This window comes from Schizophyllum commune, assembly GCF_000143185.2.
Source record: "Schizophyllum commune H4-8 unplaced genomic scaffold SCHCOscaffold_2, whole genome shotgun sequence".
NCBI lineage: Eukaryota > Fungi > Basidiomycota > Agaricomycetes > Agaricales > Schizophyllaceae > Schizophyllum > Schizophyllum commune.
Window position 1 is genome coordinate 2,043,107 of NW_026089539.1, and position 12,313 is coordinate 2,055,419.

General features: G+C 57.7%; 6 protein-coding genes across 6 annotated transcripts; 3 read left to right on the forward strand and 3 right to left on the reverse strand.

Moving 5' to 3' along the window:
• Positions 1–437: 437 nt before the first annotated feature.
• On the reverse strand, positions 438–2,064 carry SCHCODRAFT_02486287 (uncharacterized protein; the record flags this gene model as incomplete). Its single annotated transcript, XM_003037284.1, has 5 exons — positions 438–776; positions 829–1,197; positions 1,253–1,564; positions 1,616–1,780; positions 1,831–2,064. The coding sequence occupies 5 exons, from the start codon at positions 2,062–2,064 to the stop codon at positions 438–440; spliced, it is 1,419 nt and encodes a 472-aa protein (XP_003037330.1).
• A 515-nt stretch (positions 2,065–2,579) lies between these two features.
• SCHCODRAFT_01082539 (uncharacterized protein) lies at positions 2,580–5,306 on the reverse strand (the record flags this gene model as incomplete). Its single annotated transcript, XM_003037283.3, has 10 exons — positions 2,580–2,659; positions 2,719–3,280; positions 3,329–3,523; positions 3,575–3,674; positions 3,723–3,886; positions 3,939–4,132; positions 4,187–4,454; positions 4,778–4,825; positions 4,949–5,044; positions 5,169–5,306. The coding sequence occupies 10 exons, from the start codon at positions 5,304–5,306 to the stop codon at positions 2,580–2,582; spliced, it is 1,845 nt and encodes a 614-aa protein (XP_003037329.2).
• Positions 5,307–5,750: 444 nt separating this feature from the next.
• Positions 5,751–6,996, reverse strand: SCHCODRAFT_02596771 (uncharacterized protein; the record flags this gene model as incomplete). The annotated part of the gene is made up of 2 exons (XM_003037282.2): positions 5,751–6,331; positions 6,384–6,996. 2 exons carry the CDS (start codon positions 6,994–6,996, stop codon positions 5,751–5,753), a joined length of 1,194 nt encoding a protein of 397 aa, XP_003037328.1.
• A 278-nt stretch (positions 6,997–7,274) lies between these two features.
• SCHCODRAFT_02696751 (uncharacterized protein) lies at positions 7,275–8,608 on the forward strand (the record flags this gene model as incomplete). Its single annotated transcript, XM_003038633.2, has 4 exons — positions 7,275–7,593; positions 7,652–8,079; positions 8,138–8,233; positions 8,288–8,608. 4 exons carry the CDS (start codon positions 7,275–7,277, stop codon positions 8,606–8,608), a joined length of 1,164 nt encoding a protein of 387 aa, XP_003038679.1.
• Positions 8,609–8,964: 356 nt separating this feature from the next.
• SCHCODRAFT_02473277 (uncharacterized protein) lies at positions 8,965–9,117 on the forward strand (the record flags this gene model as incomplete). The annotated part of the gene is made up of 1 exon (XM_050342717.1): positions 8,965–9,117. A coding segment is annotated over one exon (153 nt), but the record flags the coding sequence as incomplete, so codon positions are not given.
• A 69-nt stretch (positions 9,118–9,186) lies between these two features.
• On the forward strand, positions 9,187–9,494 carry SCHCODRAFT_02473599 (uncharacterized protein; the record flags this gene model as incomplete). Its single annotated transcript, XM_050342722.1, has 2 exons — positions 9,187–9,236; positions 9,287–9,494. Coding segments are annotated over 2 exons (258 nt in total), but the record flags the coding sequence as incomplete, so codon positions are not given.
• Positions 9,495–12,313: the final 2,819 nt, after the last annotated feature.

The following is a 12,313-nucleotide window of genomic DNA, read 5'->3' on the forward strand; positions in this document are numbered from 1 at the left end:
CTGGCGCAGAGATGAGAGAAAAAGGTGGAAGAGAAGCGATCATGAAGCGCCTGAAGTAGAGGGGAGCTTTGCTGGTCTCCTACTCGCGGACCGGAGCGTTGTTGTTCATACGCGCAACTGGTTCGTAGACTTCAAGGGGAGCGATCGCTTGCCATGCAAAACAAACATGACATTGGTCGCGTAACCGAAGCTACGCGCCTTTTCTACGAAACAACGAGAACTCGGTAATTACGCGTACGCTAATCGGTATCTAAAGGTCCGAGTACGGTAATTGCCACACAGCCAGACAACCCGCGCGCCGTGAAAACACGGATAGACTTAAACTAAAACACAGAAGGCACTCTAGTGTGCCGGAAGTAATAAAAGAGTCAGGAAGCGGGAGAAGAGAAACAAGAGAGAAGAAGCTACGCCACTTTGAGGCGATAACAGCGGAAGGTCTACTCCTCAGCCTCCTTGGCAGAGGTGCGCGTCGAGCGGCTCTTGCGAGCGCGGCTAGCAGAGCGGGACGCGGGGACCTCAACCGCGGGGACATCGACCTCCATCGCGACGGGAGCGTCGCCGGCGGTAGGCTCGACCGGGACAGCAGAGCTCGACGCCTCCGCGTTCGCAGAACCGGGCTTCTTGTCGGCCAAGAAGCGCTCCCGCTCCACGGTCTCCAAGATGTGGCGGGACTCGGGAGAAGCGCCGCGGATGTCGCGGACGCGGTCGTAGTCGGCTTGGTATGGACCTTCGTCCATCCCCTGACGGCGGGAACCCGGCACGTCAGCCTCCTCAGACTAGTGAGAATTATGAGCAATAGAGAAGACATTGAGATAAAAGCGCGCTCACCGGATCCCGACGGAGGTGCTCATCCCGGCGAATCGCCTTCCGAAGCAGACTCTGAAGGTCCTGGCGGGCGCTGTCGAGCTTCTCGTGCGAGGCGAGTAAGCACCCGATGAAGGCGGAGCTGGTGTTCAGATGGTCTGTGACCTCCCGAAGGGCGTGGTACAGGCTGTCCTGGTGGAGGTCGCCGTTGCCGTACTGGTCGGTGGAAACCACCTGAGCGCGCGCCCAGATCTCCTTCGACGTATCAAAGGAGCGCTGCGCGCCGATGCCCAACGTCTGCTCGATCAAGCGAGAACCGTTGACGCCCTCGAAAGCAAGGCCGGTGCGCCCGAAGTGCGCGACGCCGGTGTCGGAGACGTCGAAAATCTGCACCTGCGCGGACGAGTCAGTGAGACAGTTCGGCGCAGGAACTGCTTGAGATACATACCTTCGAGGGAGGTGCGTCTGTGCTGGACTCAGCCGAGCGCTTCGAAGGGACAGAGGGGGTGGAGGGGTCGTCAGCGGACACCTTCTCCTTTTTCTTGCCTCGCTTCGCCTTTGCAGCTGTCGCAGACGCGGCAGCAGCGGCAGTCGAAGAAGGTTGAGCGGCCGCGGAAGTCGCCAAGGCGGGATCTACGAAGTCCGTGGCGGCGACAGCGGGATCGGCGGGGGCAGCCATGCTGGCAGCCGGTGCCGTAGTCGCTTCGACCCCGGTCATGGCGCTACCGGATGGCCTCGAACCTGCCTGAGTCGCCTTGATCTAAGAGATACATGAGCAAAACGAGAATATAAGCGTAAGAACACCACGCACCTGCGTCATGGCGTTCTGCAGGGTCGTCAACATCGCGTCGAGACCATGATAGTATTGGTCGGTCGTCTCGTGCGGACCCACACTCCGCTTGGCGATGATAACGATGTTCATGGCCGTTGACACCACGTTATACTGGGCCAGACAGAGCGGAGACGTAGTGATGACCTGACAACGATGTCAATTGAGCGAAAGAGACAAGACAGCTGCATACGCACTCCGATATCGTCCAGTATTGCCGCGCAGGCAGCCTTGTGCATGGGGTACGACGCAGCGACGTTGACATCGTTCATGTCATACGACATGGCCTGCAGCATCTTCTGCTGGGACGAGAGAACCTCGCGATCGCAGCCGAAGAGCGCCAAGAGGCGAGGACGCATCGTGGGGCCGGCGGTGAAGGAGAGCTTCGACATCTGCTTGTTGACGTTCTGACGAGTGAACGGGAGGGCCATGGTGGGCACTTCGTTGTCGTCCGCTGCTGTCCCGTCCCCTTATAAATGAAAAAGCGAGAAAAATGAGAGATCGCCGACAGGAAAATTTCCCTGACCATATGTCAGCCTGAGACTCCGTGACCGCTGCTGGTCTCACCCGCGCATCGGCGAGGGCGCCGATTTCTTTGGTGTGGGGGAGATGCCCGGTGGTCTAGAGCATTGTCAATCGGTCGGACAGAGAGAAAACTTTTTTCGCGCTGCGCTACACGGCTAAGAGCCGCGGAAGCAAGTTGAACTTCGGCAATAGCCGGCAGTCACGTTCACGCCACGCGAGCTCGGAAGATGAACCAGCGACGAAGTAAGAGCAATTCATGAGAAGCGGGGCTTCATTTTTCGCGCTTTCAGTACGGAAATTGGGTCCTTATTCCAAGAAATAAACTACTCTAGAGTAGAAACAAGAGATAAAGCAAGAAATTTAAAAGAGATAGCTATAACGTCAAGAAAAATCAAGCCGGCGCCTCAAAGCGCTTTCCCCTTCAGTAAAGCCCCTTATCCCAAGGAGGCGTAGGAGGGCGGGTGTTCCGCGAATGCCAAACCTGGGCAGGAGTAGGACGACCTGTAAAAGAAAGCGTCAGAAAATCAAGAAGAGCCGTGGAAAATAGAGAAAGAGCATACCAAAGAGCATGGAGGAGCTCTCCGGCGATGGCGCCGGAAGCGACTGCTCCGGAACGTCGAGCGCGTCGAGCGGAAGACGACGCAGCCGGACAGGCAACGCGTCCGAAGGTCCGCTGTCCGCATGATCCAACGCCTCAGGCGCAGGGCCGGAAGCCTCGTTCCCAGACGCCTCGGGCGAGAGGGAGAACAGGCGAGACGTGTTCGCCGGGAGCGCTTGCAGCGCCTCCAGCAGCAGTTCCGGCCTGTTGAGGGGCGACCACTGGGGCGCCACCGAGGTAGCCGAGAACGGCGACGCGGAACCGACCTCGGGGAGGGTCGCGGAAACCGGAGGGGAACCCGGAGAGTCAGGAGGAGAGATAATGCGCATGCGAGCACGCTTGCGCGGCGGCAAGGGCGTGCCGAAGACGCTGTCTTCCTCCGACTCGCTCTCTGCGTCGGCGTGAGAGGGGACTGGAGCGTCGTCCTGCTCGTCCTCGCTCTCGACGTCCGCCTTGTCGATGCTGGCGGTAGGCGTAGGCGACTTACGACGACGCTGAGCCCTTGCCGCCCTCGCCGAGATACCCTAGCGAAAAATCAGTACCACAAGCGCGAATGTAGATGGAAAACTCACCTTGCGACGCGACGTCGAAGGCGGCGGCGTCTCCGCGCCGCGTCGACGAGCTTGCGACCGACGCCCGGCGAAGCCGCGCTCAGCCTCGCTGGCGGGACCGCACTCCCCCAGCGTCAGCTCGCCGTACCCTAGGCGCTCTGCGACTACCGCTACGTGGTCCGCAGGCAGCCGAGGCGCGTTGCGCAGCTTCTCGAACTGGGTCGAAGGCGTTAACAATGGAAAACAGCGAAAAACTAGAGGACTTACCATGTCCTGGTTGCTTCGACGAGCGGCGGCGATTTTCGCCTCTCCTCGAAGCTTCTCGTCCGCGTGTTGGAACGTCAGCGCGACGGGATTCAGAAGGAAACTAGAAAACTGTCAGCAGGAACAATAGCGAGAAATGCGGGGTACTTACTCGGGGCGAGGAACGCTGGCCGCGCCGTAGTACTTAGCGGCCGGGTCGGTCGCGCGAATGCAATCGTACAAGAAGTACAGGCATGCGGCAACCACCGGATCCGGCGCGAAATCGGGGTCGTCGGCCTCGGACTCGCCAGCGACAAGAATGGCGGCCAGTGCGTGCTACCACGCCGCGTGAGCGCCTAAGAGAATAAGAGAGAACAGAATCACCTACCAGCTTCTTCAGAACGAATTTTTGGCGGGAACCCTTGCGCCCCAACGCCCACACGATATTCTCAGTCGTGGGGGCGCGGTTGTTGAGCCCCGCCGCCGAGTGGAACTCCCAGTTGATGGAGTCCAGCTTGGAGCCGTATGCTTGATGGCTTTTACGCGCCGAGCGATGCGCCAGCGTGTCGGTGGGCGCCATGGCTGCTGTCTGCATCAGTAGGGGCGCGTGGCGTCGCGGAGGCACGTACGACGTACCGTGAACGTCGAGAGCAAGATGTAGAAGGCACGAGGCGCGGGAAGTCGACATATAAGCATCGCCGGCGCCGTCGATCCGATCGAGCAAGCTTAAACTACGGGAATCACCGAAAACCAGAAACACACCAACCGAGAGAGAAGAGACTGTCGTCGCAGTCGACTCTACGGCGTATGCCGTAGGGTAACAACGCCGATTCATCTCCACTGCTAAGAGAGAATGACCGGGGACGGTCAAGATCTTGGTGTGGGGGAGATGATGCGCCTGGCGCTGAAAAACGCATTTTTGTGCCCAATATCAGAGCGATATGGCGTCTTTAACTGGCTTGACCATAAGGACTCGTATATACCTTACGACGTCGTGACTGTACAACGGGCGCGTCGTAGGTATTTTACCGAGCTATTATCAGAGAAACACTGTTTAAAAGGGCCATTTGGGAGGCATCTGACCGAGAATATACCCAGAAGACACTTCGAGGACCACTTAGAGCTCCCTTAGCCTTTCCTACCCTGGGATGTGCGACGGGGATGACATCTATTGGCTCTTAGAAGGGGAATCATCCGGGCAGTAGGCGTACCTAGCGTGCTGCTCACCCATGTCGAACACCATCCTCGCTCGGTCTTATCGCTTGTCAATTTGGGCTACTGGACAGTTGTATCTATGAGGTAGCAAGGTGCGAGGACCTCATAGGACCGCAGCCGCGGTCCTCACCCCATCGCCGGGACGCGCACGAGTCACATGACCGTGTCAACTCGAACACTCACGTGCTTCGGACTTCGCCGACCGAACAATTGTGCGAAGTACCGCGCCTCACCGCGCGGTCTTCCACTCGGCTTCGGGCACGATACAAGCGAACACAGCTGTCTTGGCGGCAGGCAACGACTGCCGAACCTATCTATACCAGAAAGGCGTCGAAGCTTAGGCGGACCCGGACCAATATGACTCGGAATTTCAACACGCAGCGCTATCCGCCATCGGCCTCACCGGAGAACGTGCGACGGCCTCGGAACGACGGAACGCGGCAGGCCAGTTGAGGGGAGGAAGGACAGGAATTGCGAGAAGCTGCTGATGCGCCTCGCGGGAATTATCCGAGATCGGGAAGTTTTCACCAACTCGAGTCATTTTGCATCGGCCGTGCGCCGCCCTACCTACCGTATATATACCGAAACGTACCTACAGTTCGGGGACTTTCGCCCACATCAGGAGCAGAGCCCTTGCAGAGCCCACACTTTGCATACAATACCAGAACAATCAGACCAGAAAAACCTTGAGAAATCTTTGAGAAATCCCTTGAAAAGACCATCTCCTTGCGTGATTACTTCTGAGAAACACTTGTGAAAAGCCTGACGAGCTGCCGCGGTCGAGGAACTAGCGCTACTTCGCGAACTTCCAAAACTCGTCTATTTGTTGGCACTATATATTCCCTAGCAATACAAAAACACGGACTCGCTGCGCTTCTAACGAAGTAACTGTCTCGTCTTTGGGTTGTTTGTGTGGTCGTTTGGCGACTGTTGAGCGATCTCTTGCCACCTTAGGCGCGCTACTTCTCTGAAGCGTACGATCCCATCACCATGCAGTGTGCTTACGGCGCTTGAAAGGGGCGAAGCCATCCGTCGACAAGCCCAATGCGACGTCGCGTGTGTCGTCGAAGTATTTGTGCTCCTGCTCGCGACCACGCAGCTTGACGTGACGCTCCCGCAGCATGCGGTAGTGCCTGCCGTCGAAGACGTCCGTCATCTTCCCTGCCTCGCGCGCGTTCGGATGCTCATGGCCACGGTAGCGCATGAGTTCAGCCATGCGCTGGTTTTGCACAAAGGCACGGAGACGCGGCTTCACTGGGATGTACGTGAAGCGCTTGCGAGGCTTTCCGTTGGATCGATAACGCGGCTCGTCACAGTAGGGACAGGATTGCAAGTGAGCGTGGGGGCCAACATAACAGCAGCATGAATTGACACAGCAGTCGTAGGTCTGAGGTTGAAACTCGGCAAGCATGGACACGCGGCGTCGAATCTCGTGCAGGGAGGGGAGTTCAGGTTGCTGGGGGAAAGCATATGGAATCTGTGCAAACGCGCGGTCCGACGTCTGACTCTGTAGTTTGAACGAAAACGCGCGGCAGATCGCGCGGTCATACGCATCCAGTGTACGAGCTAGACCATCCCTTTAGCCAACAGAACCCAGAATGAGGTGGGAAGTACACACCTTGAGCTGCCATGCGCTCGTAATTAGCCCGGAGGTCGTCAAAAGCGGACGTAGCCTCCGCTCGAGCCTTGAAGGCATCCCAGTCGAAGTAATCGTCCTCGTCGTCGGAGTCCTCCGCTTCGGCCGCAACGTCAAGCTCCTCCCCTTCCGTTGATGCCCATCCCTCCACCTGTGCCCGATCTTCTTCAACTGCAATCTCCTCCTGTGCAGCAGCCAGCCCTTCACGCAGCGGATGGAGTTCCCATGTCACGTCCAGAGCCTCGAGCTCCTCGTCAACATCGTGTGACGCTTCAGGTCCATCGTTATCAACAGCCGGCGAGGGAGAATACGCGCCGCATTCCGTATACGCGGGAGTGCTTGCCCGAGCAGCCGATCCACCGTCCGATCTCGCTCTGGTGGAGTGGCCATCTTCCTCGTCGTCGGACCCTTCATCTCCTTCATAATCCTCGAACTCTTCATCTTCCGACTCGATCTCGATGATCCTGCGACGTCGCGAGGGAGAGGGCTGCGGTGGGGGATAGGGCTGGATGTTGAGGCGACGGTGCTCCCGTTCGCGCTTGCGTGGCAGTGACTGGTGACAGTGGGTGCACCAGACGTATCCTTCGCGGGCCATCTTGGACTGAGGGGAAAAGGGAGGTCGATGCGGGTGGAGGTCGATGTCGAACGGGCGAGCAGGTAAGGATCGGGATCGAGATTGGAGCTGTACACGTGACAAGTCAGTAAGAGCGAATCGGAAAGGCTCAGAGGACTTACAAATTTCGCGACCACATACGCCTCTCACATCTGTCTGTCTCTACACCCACCACCACTGCGCCGGCGCGATCTTTATTTTCCATGAGCCCTCGTAGCACACGTTCTTCTTCAAAAACCACCTCACCTACAACAAACGCGATGCCTCCTGCGCCCTCCCTAGGCGGTCGTAACCGTGCTCCGGTTGCTGCCGCTGCGGGAGGAGCGAAGTCCCCTGCCGCACAAAGGGCGAGGGCAACGGCAGGCAAGCCCAAGCCGTCGAAGGCAAAGGAGGGCCACACAGCCATCGTGAACGCGACCGACGACACTTCCTCGGCAGCCTCTAAGCACGGGAAGACCGCTGCTGGCAGTCGTGGGCGAGTTTTCACCGAAGGCGGAGGCGTGGCCGCATCCGACAAGACCTCCAGTTTGGATGCTGGCGAGGTGGAGGAGCTGGTTCGCCGCCTAGCCGCTGCTGGATGTACGTCAATTCAAGATGTCAGCCTGCCTTCCCTCGACCACAGCTCACCTCTCCCTAGTGAATGTCACGGTACAGCCTCTTGATGCGGTCCAAGAGGTGTCAGCCAATGCCAACAGCGGCATCAAGACCAACGCGTCCAGAGTCAACGCGCCCGGAGCCAACGACGGTCCGATCGAGGACGACGTCGAGATGGGGGCCCCGGACCAGCCCGGCGCATCGCGCATCCATCACTCGATGACGGCAGAGTCATCCGACGACGAGTCGGATGAGGAGATGACGCTCCTCCGCCCTGGGACCAATGTCAGCTCTATGCTCAATGCCAACGAGGACAAAGCTGGTGAGGGCGAGGATGTCGAGATGGGTGGGGATGTGCAGCTCGTTGCTCGCCCGGATGGAACTGCGGGCAACGACTACTCCATTCAAGAGGAGATGGGTCTCGCGGGGGTCAAAGGCTCGAAGAAACATCAGACTTACCTGTCCATCGTGGTGCGTTCTTTGCTTTGACCGACCTGACTGCCTACTGATGCTATCCTTCGCTTCGCAGCGGCGCATCCGGGACTACGTCATCGCAGCACAGCTCAACGTTGAGAAGGAGTGGCGCCAAATCGCGCCGGAGGACAAGGGAAAGCTCTATCGTGTGGTGAGTGTTCGAGTTCGCGCGATGCGCTGTCAACTTACCCACGCCTCGCCGCAGGCTCGCACGGACATCCCTTTTCTCCAGCGCTTCGTCAACGATTGGGCCACGGAGGAGATTGCGAAGCGGTACCTCAAGAACAAGCGTCAGCATCTTTACCGTACCGGAGAGCTCGCGCGACCTACCAAGTACGCCCACCTGAAGGCCAACGCCGCTAAACGTGACCGTGACGGATCGCGTCGCAAAAAGGCGCTCGTCAATGCGGAGGCGGCGAAGCGGGCAAAGACCAAGAAGGCGGCGACCGCGGCAAAGAAGGCGCGCAAGGTCAGCAAGAGTCGCGCTCCCCCCGAGAGTGCCATGGATGTCGAGGAAGAGGCCTGAACGGACGCGAGTAATAGTGAACATCATCTACGTACGCACGCCCACGTGCACTCATTCACTCTTTTAGGGCCTGTTCGGGAAAAAGAAACACGTCATAGTTAGCTGACGTAGGGTGACAAAGTCATGTGAAAAACAACGGCGCGAAGTTGAAGTCAGGCCCAAGTCAGGCCGTAAGTTAGACCCTGCACGCGTCGACCACCATGGTGCGCGCCTTCCCTCAGAGCACCGGCGGCGTTATCCCTGCGTCGACTCACCTCCGCCGAGACCGCCGTCGATGCGCCGTCGCAGCTGTCACCATCATCCTGACGATCGCATCCGCCCTCGCTGCCGTCGACCACGAATGGCGTCGATTCGAACCCGAGCCGTATCACACGTCCGTCCTCACTGGTCGCCTCTGGATCCAAGAGCTTCTGCATGGCCACCGTAATCGAATGTCAGACAACATCGGGACTCGCCCTTTCGTCTTCCGAGCACTCGAGCGGGAATTAATCCGACGAGGAGGACTGCGTGCACGCCGATACGTCGACACGATGGAAATGGTCGCCATCTTCCTGTACCAGGCAGTGACAAACAACAGTGTTCGGCACACGGCCGAGCGCTTTCAGCGGAGCAACGAGACAGTCTCGAGGTGTGTGGCTATCTGTCCGCTTCGATTTCCTTCTGATCAAGTTTGTACAGGTGCTTTCATCTCGTCCTCAATGCTCTCACATCGGACGGCTTTCGGAACACATACATGAAGCTGCCAGAGAGCACGGACACACCCCCACGTATCCTACATGACCCGAAGCTGTACCCCTTCTTCAAAGACTGCCTTGGCGCTATAGATGGCAGCCATTTCTTTGTCCACCCACCCGCTATGACACGTGGGCGCTGGCGCGATCGCGAAGGCAACCTCACGCAGAACGTCCTCGCTGTCTGCGACTTCGACATGTTTTTTCTCTATATACTTGTTGGTTGGGAGGGGAGTGCTGCAGACAGCACTGTGTACACGCATGCCACACATCGAGGAGGGCTGAAGCTCCCGCAAGGCAAATACTGGATTGCAGATGCGGGATTTCCGGCGTGTGACACGCTCCTTGTCCCATACCGAAGCACGCGTTATCATTTGCGGGAGTGGGAGGCCGGTAAACGACGGTGTGTATCCTACATCCTCACAAAGGTGCACGAGCTCATCAGAGAACAGACCTGAGACGAAGGAGGAGCTGTACAACTTGCGACACGCTCAGCTGCGGAACGTGATCGAACGCATCTTCGGTGTTCTCAAGCGAGAATTCAGGATGGCAGCCGAGGCGTGCGACTACCCCATCCAGACTAAGTGCCGTATCCCTCTTGGACTCGGCATATTGCACAACTTCCTCCGTGCCCATGATCCCGAGCGACAGCGTCGTGACCGTGTCAGTCTCGACGGCGAGTACGAGCATGCATCCGATCCCCATGGTGACACACAGCCTGCCTCCACGACCCGAATCCCAGAGACCGAAGACGAGAGAGCAGCCTCGCTGCGAAACCAGATTGCAGAGGCCATGTGGACTCAGTACCAGGGTGTCCTCGAGGAACGTCGGCTTCGTCGGCAGGCTGCTCACTTGCACTAGAATAGCAACAATAAATTGAACCATTTATTCAGTATTAAAAGGAGTGATATAGGTACTTTCTATGCTGAACAAGAGGTATGGAAGACAAAGGCCAGGATCACTTGAATTTAGCAGCATACAAATTATCCATCTCCTCCGCAAGCCAGAACGCGCGTGCCTCCGCCTCCTCGTCAGTATCCCCAAAGCTGAGATACTCCTTCACAGCCTCGGGTGCACGGAAGACACGACGAGCACGTGCATTCGAGCACGGTGAAAGCCCTTCCTGCCGAAGCTTCTCCCAGCACTTCCGACGAAGGGGGGAGATCGAGGATGAGGCTGGTGATGACGACGTAGGTGTGGTGGGCTCGATCAGGGATTGCATAAGCGCTTTTGCGCCCGTGCTGAGCTCCTGGATGTCATCCTTGAGTGAACGCTTGCGCTTGAGGGACGAGGGTGCGGATGCAAGCACTGTCCCAGCGGCAGGGGCAGCGTGCTTGGGAGCCGGAGCCGGAGGAGCGGGAACGGGGGATGGTGCAGGTGCAGGAGCTGCCACGGGGGACGGAGCAGGTGCGGGAGCAGGAGGCGCAGCAGCCTGGAACTCCTGTGCATTCGGCGAGTCCGTGTCTATCTATACGGTGAGGTTAGTGAGAGATATCAATATCCAGAGCAAGTACCACGCACCGGTACCTCCTCCTCGACTGGGAGATCAACAGCCTGCGTCCCTTCTAAATCGCCCGATGGCTGCTCCGCTTGGGGTGCTGGAGCTTGAGAACTGGTGGGAGCCGGGGGTGCAGCGTCTGCGCCAGCTGACGACGAGAACGCATGCTCACCCGTGGCCGCGTTCCCGCCGATCAGGTCACCGATCTCGTCGTATTCCGGGAAGGGATGGGTTCTGAAGTAGTTGTAGGCGTTGTAGTTCTTCCGCTTGTTGCCATTCTGCAGGACATGTAAGGGTAGGAACAGAGGAGAAGCAGGTGGCTACGCACCTCGTCGAACAGCAAGCCCTCCCAAACCTCCTCGGACGCCGTGACGACCTTCCGAGCATCATCCCAGCCAAAGCCCGACAGGCCACGCAAGAAATTGACGATACGGTAAGCCGACTTATACTGCACGACGTGTCAGTTGGAGGACTTATACGAGAAGCCGCCACGCACCCTATTCCAGCGGTTCCGGACTTGATCTGCATCGAGGTTGAATCCGGCAGCCTGCAGCTTAGCAGCGACGTTGTTGTACACCTCGGGCTGGAAGTTGTTGTCCCCATTCTGTGCATTGGCACGCGCGCCGCGAAGCTCTTCGAGCATGATCGCCTCTGCCGCCGCGCACCACTGGCCGCGTGAACGGCGGGCACCCGTTTGACGAGATCGAGCAGAAGTCATGAATGAAGAAAAGGAAGAAGTAGAGACAGTGGTGGGAGGGGTGGCAAGCACCGCGGCTCTGGCTGGCCACGGACGACTCGTTTCGTTATAACTACGCGGTGGGATTCCGAACAGCCGACTTACAGGAAGTTCGTGACGTGGGAAGAAATTTCGACGAACTTCGTTGACCTGCCTTACAAGGCAGGTACGTCAGCTAACTATGACGTGTTTCTTTTTCCCGAACAGGCCCTTAATCTTCTTTCTCATGGTCTTATGGACTATTTCCCCTACCGTTACTAGTACTTGTGGTACTGGTGCTGGCATCGATAGCACTGTACGTGTACCGCGCTCGCGCGCATACATGCATGCCTGCATACCCATTACTTATTATTGACGTCGTACTTCCTACGTTCACGATATCTGGCTCGTGCTCGTATAATATCAGTTGCTTCCGTGCATTTGTTGGCCTTTCCATTGAGGTTCAATCACACGAGACCAAGAAGCGTAGCGAGAGCGATCCATACATTGTAAGGAAAACAACCTATACCTAGTCGAAAATGAACTGTAGGACCACCGGCGGCGCGTAGGTTGAAGTTGGCCGTTTTCGCGTGAAAAACAACCTAACAAGAACCCGTGCACCTTAGGTTAACATTCAACCTACAGCGCTTACGATTATCCTACCCTAGGATGGAGTACAACCTGGTACAGGTTGAAAGTTAGGTTACTTTTTTCCCAAAGCGGTCACTACCGAGGCAGAAGTTCAGGTGCTGGTTGTCCTA